The sequence below is a fragment of the Frankliniella occidentalis genome, unplaced genomic scaffold (assembly GCF_000697945.3).
Source record: "Frankliniella occidentalis isolate FOCC.00 unplaced genomic scaffold, Focc_3.1 Scaffold160, whole genome shotgun sequence".
NCBI classification, from domain to species: domain Eukaryota; kingdom Metazoa; phylum Arthropoda; class Insecta; order Thysanoptera; family Thripidae; genus Frankliniella; species Frankliniella occidentalis.
Window position 1 is genome coordinate 329557 of NW_026267286.1, and position 14150 is coordinate 343706.

At 40.5% G+C, this 14150-nt stretch overlaps 1 protein-coding gene across 2 annotated transcripts; it reads left to right on the forward strand.

Annotated features, from left to right (window-relative positions):
• The first annotated feature begins 752 nt into the window (after nucleotides 1–752).
• LOC113208525 (protein crumbs) lies at nucleotides 753–13413 on the forward strand. 2 transcript variants are annotated; one of them, XM_052271382.1, is made up of 29 exons: nucleotides 753–1196; nucleotides 1276–1465; nucleotides 2577–2702; nucleotides 3358–3462; nucleotides 3551–3782; nucleotides 3869–4007; nucleotides 4118–4328; nucleotides 4427–4543; nucleotides 4627–4851; nucleotides 4948–5184; nucleotides 5281–5361; nucleotides 5468–5962; nucleotides 6057–6213; nucleotides 6294–6479; nucleotides 6563–6779; nucleotides 6867–7109; nucleotides 7208–7420; nucleotides 7521–7695; nucleotides 7783–8285; nucleotides 8364–8557; nucleotides 8854–9461; nucleotides 9588–9751; nucleotides 9843–10027; nucleotides 10115–10288; nucleotides 10410–10597; nucleotides 10680–10801; nucleotides 10890–11046; nucleotides 11128–11396; nucleotides 11486–13413. In XM_052271382.1, exons 1-29 carry the CDS (start codon nucleotides 774–776, stop codon nucleotides 11711–11713), a joined length of 6564 nt encoding a protein of 2187 aa, XP_052127342.1. In that variant the 5' UTR covers nucleotides 753–773; the 3' UTR covers nucleotides 11714–13413. The 2 variants fall into 2 exon arrangements, with proteins under 2 accessions (XP_052127342.1, XP_052127343.1); XM_052271383.1 differs by lacking the exon at nucleotides 2577–2702.
• Nucleotides 13414–14150: the final 737 nt, after the last annotated feature.

Consider the following 14150-nt stretch of genomic DNA (forward strand, 5'->3'; position numbering starts at 1 on the left):
CCCCCCCAACACCTTTCCTGCAGAGTCTCGCCTGGAGTCTTCTCCTGCAGTCTCCTGGATAGCCTCTCCGGTGTGTGCGATGAACCGTTTCAGAGCAGTTATAACCACGGTGCCCGGGCCGGCGTGACACGTAAGGGGCCGTTCATAAATTACGTCACGCTTTTTTGGGCCGTTTTTCGACCCCCCGCCCCCCTTTGTCACAATTAGTCACGATTTTGACTCACCTCCCCTCCCCCTGTGACGTCACATTTTCCCCTTATTAAATCCTTGGTAATGAATTTCGGTCGAATGATGACATTGACATGTTCTAGGGACATTAGGGCTGATACAGAGGAACTACATGTAGTTTCGCGGAAGTTCGTTTCCCGTCACTAGATCCGCTAATCGCGCGGCTCAGAGCCTTTAGAGCTCACCAAATGGCGCGCTCCTTTCGAAAAATAGTGATAGTTTTGGCACCTCACGAAGTCAGTCAAAGTGTGACGTCACAGAGGAATTGACCCCCCCACCCCCATTGTCACAATTGGTCACAAATTCGGCTACCCCTCCCCCCCCAAAAAGTGTGACGTAATTTGTGAACGGCCCCTAACGGCTGTACACCGTCAGCGTGATGGCTATAATGAGCCGCCCGATAATGTACTTTTGTAGATAATGATTTGCCAGTTTTTTAAAATAAAATAAAATTGTGCATTGAAAATAATATTTTTACAAAGTTTTCCCGAAATTGTCATGTTTTTCTTTCGCTTGACTCGACGTGGTCTCTTGTGCCGCCAGGGATGCTGCTCGGAGTGCTGGCGCTGTGCCTGGCGCCCCTCTGCGCCGAGGGGGCCTCGACGGGGTCCTCGAGGCAGCAGGAGGGCTACTTCGACGGCGCGGCGTACGTGCAGCTGCTGTCGCCGGTGTCGCTCCGCGGCCACGTCGGCCTCAGCTTCCGGACGTGCGAGGGCGGACAGCTGTTCCACCAGACGTCGTCCGCGAGGACCTCGACGTCCTCGGCGCCGTCCTCGCCCGGCTCGCCGGCGTCGTCCAGGTCGGTGAGCCTGGACGTGCGCGAGGAGGGCCTGGTGCTCCGGGTCACCGTCGGCGCCAAGCAGTTCGAGTCGCGCTTCAACGCGCGCCTCCTGGACAACGAGTGGCACAACGTGAACCTCGTCTACCTCGGCGGCAACCTCACCCTGACCGTGGCCAGCCACTCCCAGGTGAGTCCGTCATGTCCGCGACACGGGGAGCTTTTGTGGAAGTCCGTACTCACCGATCCACGCGTCTTTTCGATCGCAGGTTGTGGCCAACTCCACATACAACTCCGAGATCCTCTCGGACTTGGAGCCGTCGAGCTATGATTCCGTTCTCCGAGTAGGCGAAGGCTTCGTGGGCTGCATTCTGCAAGGCCCTAGTCTTGTGTTCAACACGTCGGCGATGTTGTCCAAAAAGGTTCAGTGGGGTGGCTGCCCTCTGAACAACTTCAGTTGTAAGTAATCTCACTTACTTTATTTTGTTTCCTATTACCTAGTGCGTGTGCGGCCTTTTGATTTTTTCTACTGTAGCTAGATAATATTTTTTTCCAGCCTTTTTGAGAATTGGTCCTCATTCTAGCCTTATTAGTACCTTTATTTTTTTTTAAACGTGAGACACTTTGGTTTTATGATAATCATTTTAGTGCCATTTCAAAGTTATTAGAATATGAGCACCCTTTAAAAAGGCGCATAAACTGCCAACAGATGTTTTGTTTTTTGACTTGGAAAGGTATTAAAATTGAATAAAATCAAAAAGTCTTACATTTGTTTTTTTCTGTTTTGTAGTATGATGTCACTTCTTTTTCAGAGTAGTGTCCTCTCACCATACCATAGTCCTACATGTTTGGTTATATTACATTATTTTAAATCATATCTTTGTGATTCTCACAATGAGGTGCATCTCATAAAAAGCTCTACGGCAGCACATTTTTATAACATGGTTCCTGATATCATGTCATAAAACTACTTAACATTCATTGCTTCATCATGCTTGACTGCCCTACATTTTGATGATTTTTCTCATTCTCATTGAAGCCCATTTTACAACATAGTTCAGCTTATTGAATTCCACTTGTGCTATTTGTACATCAATTGCTTCTTTAAAATTTGATTTAAAACTTTCTGATTTTCAAGCTTTTTTTACAATTTTACATTTTAGTACAATATCAACTACGTCTAAACAAAAATTACATAATTAAGCAAAAATTGCAAAATTTGCTTTGATTACCTCTATCAATTTTGTTTTTCTCCTCTCTCCCTCTATGACTTCCCTCTTTATTTGCACTTTGTGTGAGTTTCGTGTTGTGTTAATTTTGCACTTTTCTCCCTTGAGGCATGCAGCATGTTTTGTCTGGAGGCTGAGAGTAAGGACTGTTATTCGGACCACGATTTGCTTTTTCGGTCCATCTGGTTGTAGGACCCTCTGATTGTTCCCTATATCAGTCCTTAGGCTCCGCTCACTTGTGTGTGTGGTGCTTGCTCAGATACGCAAGTTGCCCATATGATGACAAGCAATCTTGGCGTATGAGTAGTTCTGTAGCATTTGGTTTGGCTGGTGTTCGGCAGGCTCAAAGGTTGACCACTGCATAAACGAGCCCTGCTTGCGACACGGTGTATGCTTCTCACTGCCCGATCGGTACGACTGTCGCTGCTCAGCACGCTATACAGGAAAGAACTGCGAAGTTGACAATGGTGAGCTTTTACAAAAGCACTATAAAAGAGAAAAAGTTCAACACGACGAAAAGTGGTGGTATGAGTGTTGTAAAATGTTTCCGTGGGGTTCTTCCTCCTGTGAATTTGGCTCGCAAATTCACAATTTGCACTTGCTCATGCAATGCTAAATGACGGATTGACAGCTTTGACCATGACACATAGGTCATACATTCAATCATATCATTTCCTATTCATTACCTCATAAACTTTCACACACTCATATGTTTAAAGCAAACATACATATTTAAGATGAAGGGGCTTAAACTTCTGGAGAGAGATCATTTTACACCTATTTTCAGATTTGCTTCTTAAAATCATGAGAAAATTTTAAATCATAACATATGATTTTTGACATTGTTTTATTCCATGCTCTTAGTCATTTGATGAGTGTAGTGGTAATATTTTTCTTCGTAGTCTTATCAGTGTGTTTTAATTCCACTCTACTCATACTATATAGTACAGTTTTGTAGATTTTGAAATTTGCATGTTTTAATACCTACTCTTTTGGTTTCTTCAAAAGTTTTGTTTGCCTCATTATTATAATTAGTAGAATAATTATTTTTATTACTTCTTTTACATCCGTTATTGAACTGTAGGAAAAGTATACTATTTCATATTGCCTTTCACTTATTAGGTTCTCCCTGCAACCGTAATGGTGTTAATCCTTGCCAGAACAATGGGCATTGTATGGAGGATCAAATGGGTAACTACAAGTGTCATTGTGGCCCAAGTCACACAGGTAAATATTTTGTTTCAAATCAATCAGCCAGTCTATGCTATTATTTTTAAATTTGTTTGTGCATTGGTTTAATGTCATTTCTTTCCAGGACAACATTGTGAAACCGAAATCACCTCACACATTTGTGAGAATAATCCTTGCCAAAACAATGGATCTTGCAGAGTTTCAGCAGGGAATCGCTATGAATGCACATGCTTACCAGGTTTTACTGGGGTTAACTGTGAAATTAACATAAATGAGTGTCAGTCAAACCCATGCCAACATGGGGGATCTTGCATTGATGGCATCAACAATTATACCTGTATTTGTAGTCGAACAGGGTAAGGTTTCCCTTTCAGTCCTTTCTCCACTTGTAATAACTGTGAGCAATATGATCATGTGTAATATATAATCCATTTCTTTGTAGATATGTGGGGCTGAACTGTGATGTAAATATAAATGAATGTGATCTCAATCCATGTTTAAACCAAGGTCTCTGTTTTGACAACTATGGGAGTTACACCTGCCAGTGTATGCCTGGGTTTGCTGGTCAAAATTGTGAACAGGTAGGTGTATCCACATATCTTTAAATGCTGTTTTTATTTCTTTTTATATTGGCTGGAAAAGCTCAAGCATGGCCATGCTTATTTCCTTTAAATACTGCTTTGCTCTTTAGAACATCAACGAATGCAGTTCAAGCCCTTGCTTAAACAATGCTCACTGTATTGATGTAGTTGGCTCTTATGAGTGCCACTGTCAGCATGGCTTTACTGGAAGGAATTGTGAAACCGACATAAATGAATGTGAAACTGCTGTTTGCCCCTCCAACTCGCAATGTGTTGATGGCATTGGAAGTTTTCAGTGTGTTTGCAAAGATGGGCTTACTGGTAATTATTCACCAGCCAAGGAGCTGCTTTTTATGTCTTTACATCAGTTAATTACTTTGTTAACTTGTTTCTCTTCATTTTCTTCTTTTTCTTAACAGGGAAGCCTCCCAATTGCTCTGAGGTCAATGTTTGCACAAGTAGCCCATGTGTGAATGGAGGCACCTGTGTCGTTGTAGGTGATCATTTTAACTGCACTTGTCCAAACGGTTTTATAGGTAAAAAAATGATTTCCTCTAGTTTCTGCAATTTTTACAAAGCAATTTTTTGATTATCCTAACGCATTATTGTTTTGTTACAGGTAAAATGTGTCAAGTGAACATTGATGAATGTGCTTCAAATCCGTGTTTAAATGGTGGCACCTGCTTAGATCAGATTGGTGGCTACATCTGCAACTGTTCAGATGAATTTATGGGTGTTCACTGTGAAATGGAATTTGATGCTTGTGCTTTCAAGCCTTGTAAAAATGGTGGAGAATGTGTGACACAACCAAGGAGGAAAGAATTTTACTGTGAATGTGCTCCAGGTAATAACAGTTCTGTGAAGTAAAGTACTCGTACTCGTACTGTTTATGTCTTGCCAGATTGTTTGTAACCGAATTCCTATGATATTCCAATTTCAGGTTTCAGTGGCCTTGAGTGTAAAACAGATATTGATGATTGTGCCAATGTGACTTGTCCTGTTGGACGGGAGTGTGTGGATCTGGTGAACGACTATGAGTGTCGATGCCCACCTGGCTACTCAGGAGACAATTGTACCTTGGATGTTGACTATTGTGCCTCAAGCCCTTGCAAAAATAATGGTACATGTCAGAATGCTGCTGGCAGTTTTGTGTGTGATTGTCCTGCTGGTTATCAAGGTGGGATTTTAAACATGTTTGTTACTCTGCTGACTTTGCTTCACTGTTTGTAAAGTACGTATGTATTGAGACATGTTTATGGTTTTTCCATTTAAGGTCGAAGGTGTGAACAAGACGTGGATGAATGTAAACTGGCTGATGGTCTTTGTAATCAAGGAATTTGTGTGAATAAGTTTGGTGAGATTCTCCTTTTTTTCTAGTCTTAAACCTATGTTTGTATTCATATCATATATTCATATCAGTAACATATCTTATTACATTGTGAATCTTTATTCATTTACAGGAGGCTACGATTGTTTCTGCCGGCCCGGATTTACTGGAACGCATTGTGAACTAGACTTTGATGAATGCCTCTCTCGCCCTTGCCAGAATAATGCTACTTGTGAAAACCTTATAAATAGTTTCAATTGCGTTTGTACACCAGGCTACACTGGCAGGGAGTGTAACATTGACATAAATGAATGTGATTCAAACCCATGCCAAAACAACTCAACTTGTATTGATGGCATTGCTACATTCTCATGTATATGCCCACCTGGACTTACTGGTATCTTATGTGAGACAAATATTGATGATTGTGAGTCTTCACCATGCTGGAATAATGGATTGTGCATAGATGGTATAAACAGTTTCACTTGCGATTGCTCTGACACTGGATTCAGTGGTGAACGATGTGAAAACAATATTGATGACTGTCTTGGTGATCCCTGCACCAACGGTGCAGAGTGTGTTGATGGGATTAAAGACTATACCTGTGAATGCTATGCTGGATACTCAGGTAAGATCCCTAAAATCTTTTCCCCAATTATATTCTACTTAATTCATATTCTAAATAGACATGGAATACTTATCAATCATATTAAAATTTGCAGGCAAAAACTGTGAAATTGACATAAATGAATGTGAAAGTTCCCCTTGCCAGTATGGAGGATTCTGCTTCCAGAAATCAAACAGCTCTCTCTACCAGACTAATGATCCATCATTACCAGCAATCTTTGCAGAAAAATTCAGTTATGAAAATGCTAGCGGGTCAGTTACATATTTAATCTAACATAAAATTCCGTGTGCAAGTTAGCCCTTGAAATAATCAACTAATTATTGTTTTCTAGATATATTTGTCTTTGTGTCCCTGGTATTACTGGTTCCAACTGTGAGGTGAACATTAATGAGTGTGAAAGTAATCCATGCCGTTGGGGCAACTGCGTGGACAAAATAGGGCACTATGATTGTGAATGTGAGGAGGGCTTCATGGGTGCTCACTGTGAAATTGACATTGATGAGTGTGACCTTTACAAGTAGGGATTCGAATACTGAAATACTTTTACTATCTTAACGGATTATGTTCTATATTTGTAATGATTTTGATTTTCTGATGCAGGCCTTGTGTCAATGGGACTTGCATTGATCGGCGGGCAAATTATTTCTGTGAGTGCACACCAAAATATGGTGGCAAAAACTGTTCTGTTGAGCTTCATGGATGTGATGAAAATCGTTGTCAGAACAATGGAACATGCAAGCCTTATTTAGAAAACGAAACACAACATAAATTTAATTGTTCTTGTACCAATGGATATCATGGAGACTTGTGTGAAAAGGTAAGACTTTCAAGCTTTCAAGTGACGTGTCAACTTAAGTGACTTTTTTCTCGGTGTATTTATATATTCTTTTTCTGGTGTCTGCAGGTGACCACTATGTCCTTGAGTGGAAAATCATATGCCCTCGTGCATACTACCCGAGATGAAGGCTATGATATTCAGTTCCGCTTTAAAACAACACTTCCAGATGGTTTGCTTGCCATTGGCAAGGGATCAACATTTTACATACTTGAGTTAGTCCATGGAAGACTCAACCTTCATTCCAGTCTCTTGAACAAATGGGAGGGTGTGTTCATTGGTTCTGGATTGAATGATAGCACATGGCAGAAAGTATGTGTTTTTCTACCACAACTGCCTTTATGAAATAATATGCAAGAAAATAATTTCATTAATTAATCTTTTCACTCTTTCTTTTTTTTTCCACCTAGGTTTTTGTTGCTATCAATGCTTCACACTTAGTCCTTGCTGCTAATGAGGAGCAGACAATCTATCCTATCAATCTCAATGAAGGCTCTGGTGCATCACATACTAGCTTCCCTACAACCTACCTTGGCGGAACAATCTCGTCTCTGAGACGCTTGACTCATGGTCCTCCTTCCTTTGTTGGTTGTGTTGAAGATGTTGTTATTAATGGAAATTGGGTATGTTCATCCTATTACATTGGCAAATTATGAAATTTGGTGGTTCACATTTTGACTTAATATTTTATTGTTATTCAATTGATTGCCTTTCTTGTTTCAGGTTCTCCCTGAAAATCCAAGTCAGCCTGTTGTTCTCGAGAACATTGCAATGGGCTGCCCACGGGAGCCACAATGCTCGCCAAATCCGTGCCACAATGGTGGACATTGTACTGATTTGTGGAGTGACTTCAGCTGTGCTTGTGAGCGTCCATTTTTGGGGCATACATGCCAGTACAGTAAGTGTCTAATTTTAAGTGGTATTAGATTAAAATTACCTAGGCATCATTTTATAACATGTTATTTTATAAAAACAATTTCTGTAGATTTCACTGCTGCTACTTTTGGATATGAAAATATTACCAATGGCTTGGTAACGGTAAATGTTCATGACCAAGCACGAAGAGCTGTACGATCCATTGTGGACATATCTATGTTCATTCGGACCCGTCAGAGCAAGGGAGTCATTTTCCAGCTCGGTTCTGCTCCAACTGTGGAACATCAAGACCAAACTCAAATTTCAGCTCAGCTTGACGGAGGAGAGCTCTTTGTGGGCATTCAGTTCAATGGTACCCCAGAGGGCTACACTGTTGGAGGTGTTAGATTAGATGATGGGAGCAATCACCTCATCCAGGTGGTGCGCAATGTGACTCTGGTCCAAGTGAAAATCAATGGAACTGAATATTTCCGCAAGACAATTTCGGCATCTGGTCAGCTGGATGTACAAGTTTTGTATTTAGGGGGAGTTCCCCCAAATGCAAGGGTCAATTTCCGTCCAGGTGGGAGTCCTGACCACAGCAACTTCAAAGGGATTATTCAAGATGTTCAGGTAAAGCTTAATTCCACGTTGTTGTTTCTTATTGTTTTATCCTCTGTAAACAGTACTAACATTTCACATTGTTTCTAGATAAGCAATGGTTCTCGCACTATGGTGACTGAATTCTTCCCTCTGAAAGCTGATGATTTGACCGTTCCTCCCTCATTTGGCACCGTAATGTTTGCCAATGACACTGTTCTAGAGGGTGTTATATCTGATGACACATGCTCATCTAATCCTTGCCTACACAACGGAACCTGCAAAATTACATGGAATGATTTCAGGTACATATTATTATGAGAGACTGGTCCGAATTATTTTACAGTACTGTCTCCTTATTTTACCATCTGGCTTTTGTATTTTTTCTTTTCTAAATCTCTAACTTTTACTTTGTATGGATTGTATCAGTGATGCTCAAAATGAGAGCCTGGAAATAGGGTAAGCCTTTGTAAGGTTTTGAAACCTTACCTTGGTAGACCCCTGTTTTTATACACTCCTTCATAATAATTATTCGAATAGTCTACTCGAAATCATACAAGTTTATGAGTACTTTATTAATTTTGTTTCATTAACTTTGCAGCTGTGAATGTGTTCGGGGCTACAAGGGGAAAACATGTCAAGAAATGGAGTTTTGCCAGCTTCAAGACTGCCCCATGGGGAGCACATGCCGCAACTTAAATGATGGATATGAATGTATTGCAAATGCCACATTTAATGGAGTTAATTCATCAATGAGCTATAGCTTAGGCTCCCTTGAAACCTCAAGTTCTGAATCACCCTTGGCCACTTCTTACAACTCTATTGCAATAACGTACAGAAGCCATAACGGAGGCACTCTTATGCACATAGCTTCAGTAGACGGAGATGATTTCTTCTCTATTGCTGCACTCAAAAGCAGTGTGACTGTTGCCTGGAAACTTGGTCCAGGGCATGGAAGGGCTCGCCGCCTTCGCAAGGAACACTCCAGTGGATATGGAGATTGGACAGCACTTAAAATAGACATCAAGGATGGTGCGCTTCATGCTCACATCCAGCAGGATGAATGGAGCGAAGAGGCACAGTCTCAGGGCACTTACCAGTTCAGTGAGCCGGACTTTGCTGTGGAAGCCTGGTACCAGCTTGTGGCCACTGGAAGAGTGATACTGGGTGCCGGCCCTCCCATCTCTGTGGCTTCATCGAGTTCACTTGGTAGGTTTGGAAACTAGATCAGTCTGAGTACAACTCGGCGGGTTGGGACAAAAATTTGCCTTAGGAAAGCTTACTCTTTCATTCTATTGTTTCTTTATTTCATTTTTATCCCTTCTTGTCTTAAAGGTGAAGATGAAGCAACCGTATCAACGCGTCATTCTTATGTTGTGTACGACCATGACTCTTCTGATGCCCCCACTGGTACAACTGCTCTTGATGACAATGCAGTTGACTTCCCAGCAATTGGGAAGATACCAGGGGAATCTTCAGCCAATGGTGGCTATTTCAAGGTACATAAGTAATATTTTGCTGATGACTTTAATAAAAGTGTAGTTCTTGTCAGCAGTGTTTATTAAATTTAACATCCTTGTTTATATTTAGGGTTGTCTGGGTGAAGTCCGTATTGGAGGTTTGCTTCTGCCATTCTTCACACAAGACCAACTAAATATGGAGAATATGACTGCCCTAGAATTCTTTTATTTATTAAAATCTGCCAATGAAACAAATGTGATAACTGATCTTGGATGTATTCTGTGCTTTGAGCAAGAATGTCAGAATGGCGGATCGTAAGTATTTTAATTTTTACCAGCATTTTTTCCAGGTTTCCCCCATATTCCTAAATGTTTTCTTAATGTGTGCTAACTATCTTTTAGGTGTTTGAACCCTAAGGAATCGTACACATGTTCTTGCCCTCTGGGCTTTGAGCAAGATGACTGTTCAGTAAACACTGATGAATGTATTGACAATAGCTGCCAGAACAATGCTACCTGTGTTGATGCAATTGCAAACTATACTTGTTCTTGTCAGCCAGGATGGGAAGGTTGGCTGTAAGTGTTTTAGTTATGTGTGATGCATTCCATCTTATTGAGTTTCTTCTTTTTAGTTTTTTTTTTTTAAATATTGAATACCATGGTGGATCGTGATTAATCCAAAACATTTAACTTTCAGTTGTGACATCGACATTAATGAATGTGAGTCAAATCCTTGCACAAACAATGGTTCTTGTCAGAATTTACTTGGACGCTTTGAGTGCTTGTGCACAAGTGAATATGAAGGATCACAATGCCAATTCCTTAAAATGGTTAGCTGTGACAATGGTCCTTGCAAAAATGGATCCACATGCAGGGATGAAAAGAGTGAGTATTATTGATCTCACATCACATTACTTGTTGGCTCTACATTTAAGTTCTGTCTAACATCTGTTTCTTATTTATGTAGATTTGAGAACTGGAGACAACTTTACATGTAGTTGTGCTGAAGGTTTTGTGGGGCCTTATTGTGACCAACCCTTCTGTGATATAGAGCACTGCCAGCAAGGTTTCTGTGATACATCTCAACTGGTTAGTATTCACTCAATTTTGCGCTTGATTCAGCCCTTGTGTTTCTTGGCCTTCAAAGTGCCTTACCTATAAAAACTCTTAATTTCAGAAACCCTTCTGCAACTGCTCTCCCGGCTTCACTGGACGGCTATGTGGGGAGGACATTAATGAGTGTGAAGTTGGCCCTGAAAGGACAACACCGTGCATGAACCGTGGACTGTGCAGAGATGGAATAAACTCTTTTTCATGTGACTGCCGTAGCACAGGTATGACAATTAAAAAACAGTTTTACCCTTTTAATAACATTTTTAGTGTTCTATATTTTGTAAAATAACACTTTATTGTAGGCTTCACGGGTCCGAAATGTGAAGATGATATAGATGAATGTGCCCTGAACCCTCAGCTTTGTGGCTCTGGCACTTGTGAGAATTTAATTGGAACCTATAGGTGTGAATGTACTGAAGGTTTCTGTGGAGATAGTTGTAGACTGCAAAATCCTTGTCTCCTAGAAGATAACCCCTGCCAGTTTGATGGAAAGTGCACTGAAGACTGCCATTCAGAGCCAGACTATCGTTGTGATTGCACTGATGGGCACTCAGGAAAGAATTGTACCGAGGTATTATGATGTGAATTTCAAAGCTCTACAGAGATTTTTTTTTTTTTAATCTTTCCCTATTTACTCAAGTGTTTACCCTTTATTTACAGACTCCATATTATGCTGCAAGCAATCCATTTGATGTTGCTATAATTGTAGCTCCTATAATTGGTGCAATCCTCCTTTTAGCTGCAGGAGGATTAATAGTTTTTATCATGATGGCACGGAAAAAGAGGGCTACCCGTGGAACATATAGCCCAAGCCAGCAAGAGTACTGTAATCCTCGAGTAGAGATGGATAATGTAATGAAACCACCACCTGAAGAAAGATTAATTTAATTTGATAAACACTGTAATAGCAGAGTTTACTTTTAGATTTTGACTTTCAAGATGGGGTTTCTCAACTGGAATGGCAATGTGATAATATTTCTGTACCTGTTTAAGAATGAGATTTGTATCATGTTTTTTTAATTCTTATTTCTCATGACTTTGATAATTTTTTAAATTAAGTCTGTCATCTTTCAATGCCATAATTGTCATGAACTTTTCAGTGTCTACCTTTGATTATCTATAGTGAAAATTCATCAGTAAAAATGGCAAACCATGATGAATTCAATAGGTATCATTATACTTCTATTTCTGGTTGGTTAAATTACTCTGTGAGTGATAAAGCCTGAATTACATGAGCATCTTGAGGGCTTCAGAAGTCCCGGAGTGGTAGATGGTAGATGTTCTGCTACTTTAGCACTTTTCCCTCATGGTGCTCTTGCTGTGATTATGTATAACATTCAACTATGTGTCATGAAAATGCTATTTCATGTTTGTACCAAAGGGTTCCTTTAGTGTTTACCATTCTGTAAGCTAGCTTACATCTTCTCCCTTAGATAATTTCCTTTGAAGCAGTATGGAATAAGGTGATTATTCTATTCCACCCTTGTCCATTATTGTTGCATTGAGCTCAGAACTGATAAAGATATCAATGTTCACATGAGACAATTAAGTATAGTTGCAGCATCATGTTTTAAAGCTTCTAGGTTTCAGTTGTCTTCCATTTTAATGTTAACTATTCCGTCCATGGAGCTTTACACATTTTAATGTTAATTATTTTTGACTAACTGTTTAGAAAGGTCTCAATCAAGGACAAAAAGCAATTTTTTGATAATTACCTTACTCAATACTAGGGCTTATTTGCTCTCTGTATTATTGTATGTTTTGTATTATAATGTTCTATATATGACATTGTTAATTCTCCTATATTAGGAGTTATATCAATTGAATGCTGTGAAATACAAGTGTCTTTATGCACACATTTTAAAGTTAGACTGAATTTGGATATGGTATCGGAGTAATGAGTTTTCCTACTGTTCCAAGAGACAAGATTGAGCATGAATTGCAATCTTGAAGTTTGCCCACAGACCCACAACAATTTGTTGTTAGCTCATCAATTGTGTCATGATTTTTTACTAAAATATTTTGTGAGAAAAAATTACAAACTATTGTCAAAAACTATTTTATGTTTTGGCTAATCCCTTTTCAATTAATTCCCAAATTTCTTTGTTACGTGATGTGGGAATAGTGAATATTTATATAATATATTGCAACCCTTTTTTTATGTATGTGTAGAATGTATTTATAATTTTATTCTAAAGCTATTTGTATATGTGTGAATATTATCGAATGTGTGTGGTGTGTGAGTGAGAATGAACGAACAAATAGACTCCAACGTTTCATGTGATACACCCTCACTTTGACTTTCCTGTGTATCTTTGTCTACCAGTTTGTGCCTTAATGTGCAAATGTGTTCAAATTGTGTAAATTTTTGTTTTAAGTAGATGGGTTGAAGTTCTCAGTATGAATTACTGTACCATAAATCAGACTATATTTATCTTCTTTGAATATCTGTTTTTACTGTAGTACGTGTTTTGTATTTTTGACTGTTCTGATTTACCATGAATCCCTGTATAACTTGGACATTTAAACAGATATTCCGAAATCTGTTGTAGAGGCCATGAATTATAAATTATAAGAAATGACGCTAATGATCCTCCTCTTTTTTTACTCGTTCTTTACCACCAGCCGGGCCCCCCGGACAGTGCCCGAGTCGACTTAAACTGAACCGTCAGGGGGCCCTGGGGGCCCGAATCAGGAAAGCATTGCCTACCCTCCAGGCGTTTTCAGCGACTATCATCGACCCACGCCGCTAGATTGATACGGTGTCACTTCTTAGATTTAGAAAGGATTTATGAGCCTGGGGTAAAAAGGAGCATAAACCCGAAGTCCCCGTACCCGAAGTCCCCGTCACGACAAACGCCTTAGAGAGAAGCCGTGGCCTACCTCGTAGGCGTCAAAATCCGAACGACAACTCGTGTCCCGGCGACAAAGTGGTAGTAGACACGTTCCTGTTCATGGACACAAATATGTGGTCACAAATGGGGCAACATACGATGTCCGACGCCACCAGCCACACGCCCCTTTTGTAGCTAAACAGTTGTAGCTACAGTCGACATGACCGCATGCAGCTTCACCCGAACCAAAATTGTCGGCCCTAAGATCAAAGTTCGGATCGAAGTTCGGAAATCGTCGGCTCGGGGATCGAATCCCAGCCGTGGAACTTTTTTCCCGCTCTGTTGATACGCTCCCGGCGACATCCGCATCTTGGCTGTCGCTGACTCCCAAAGACTTGATCAACAGAGCGGAAAAAAAGTTCTATACGGCTGGGAGTCGATCCCTGGCCCGGCGGTGTCCGGACCACATGGCAGCGCGTTCGCCACTCGGC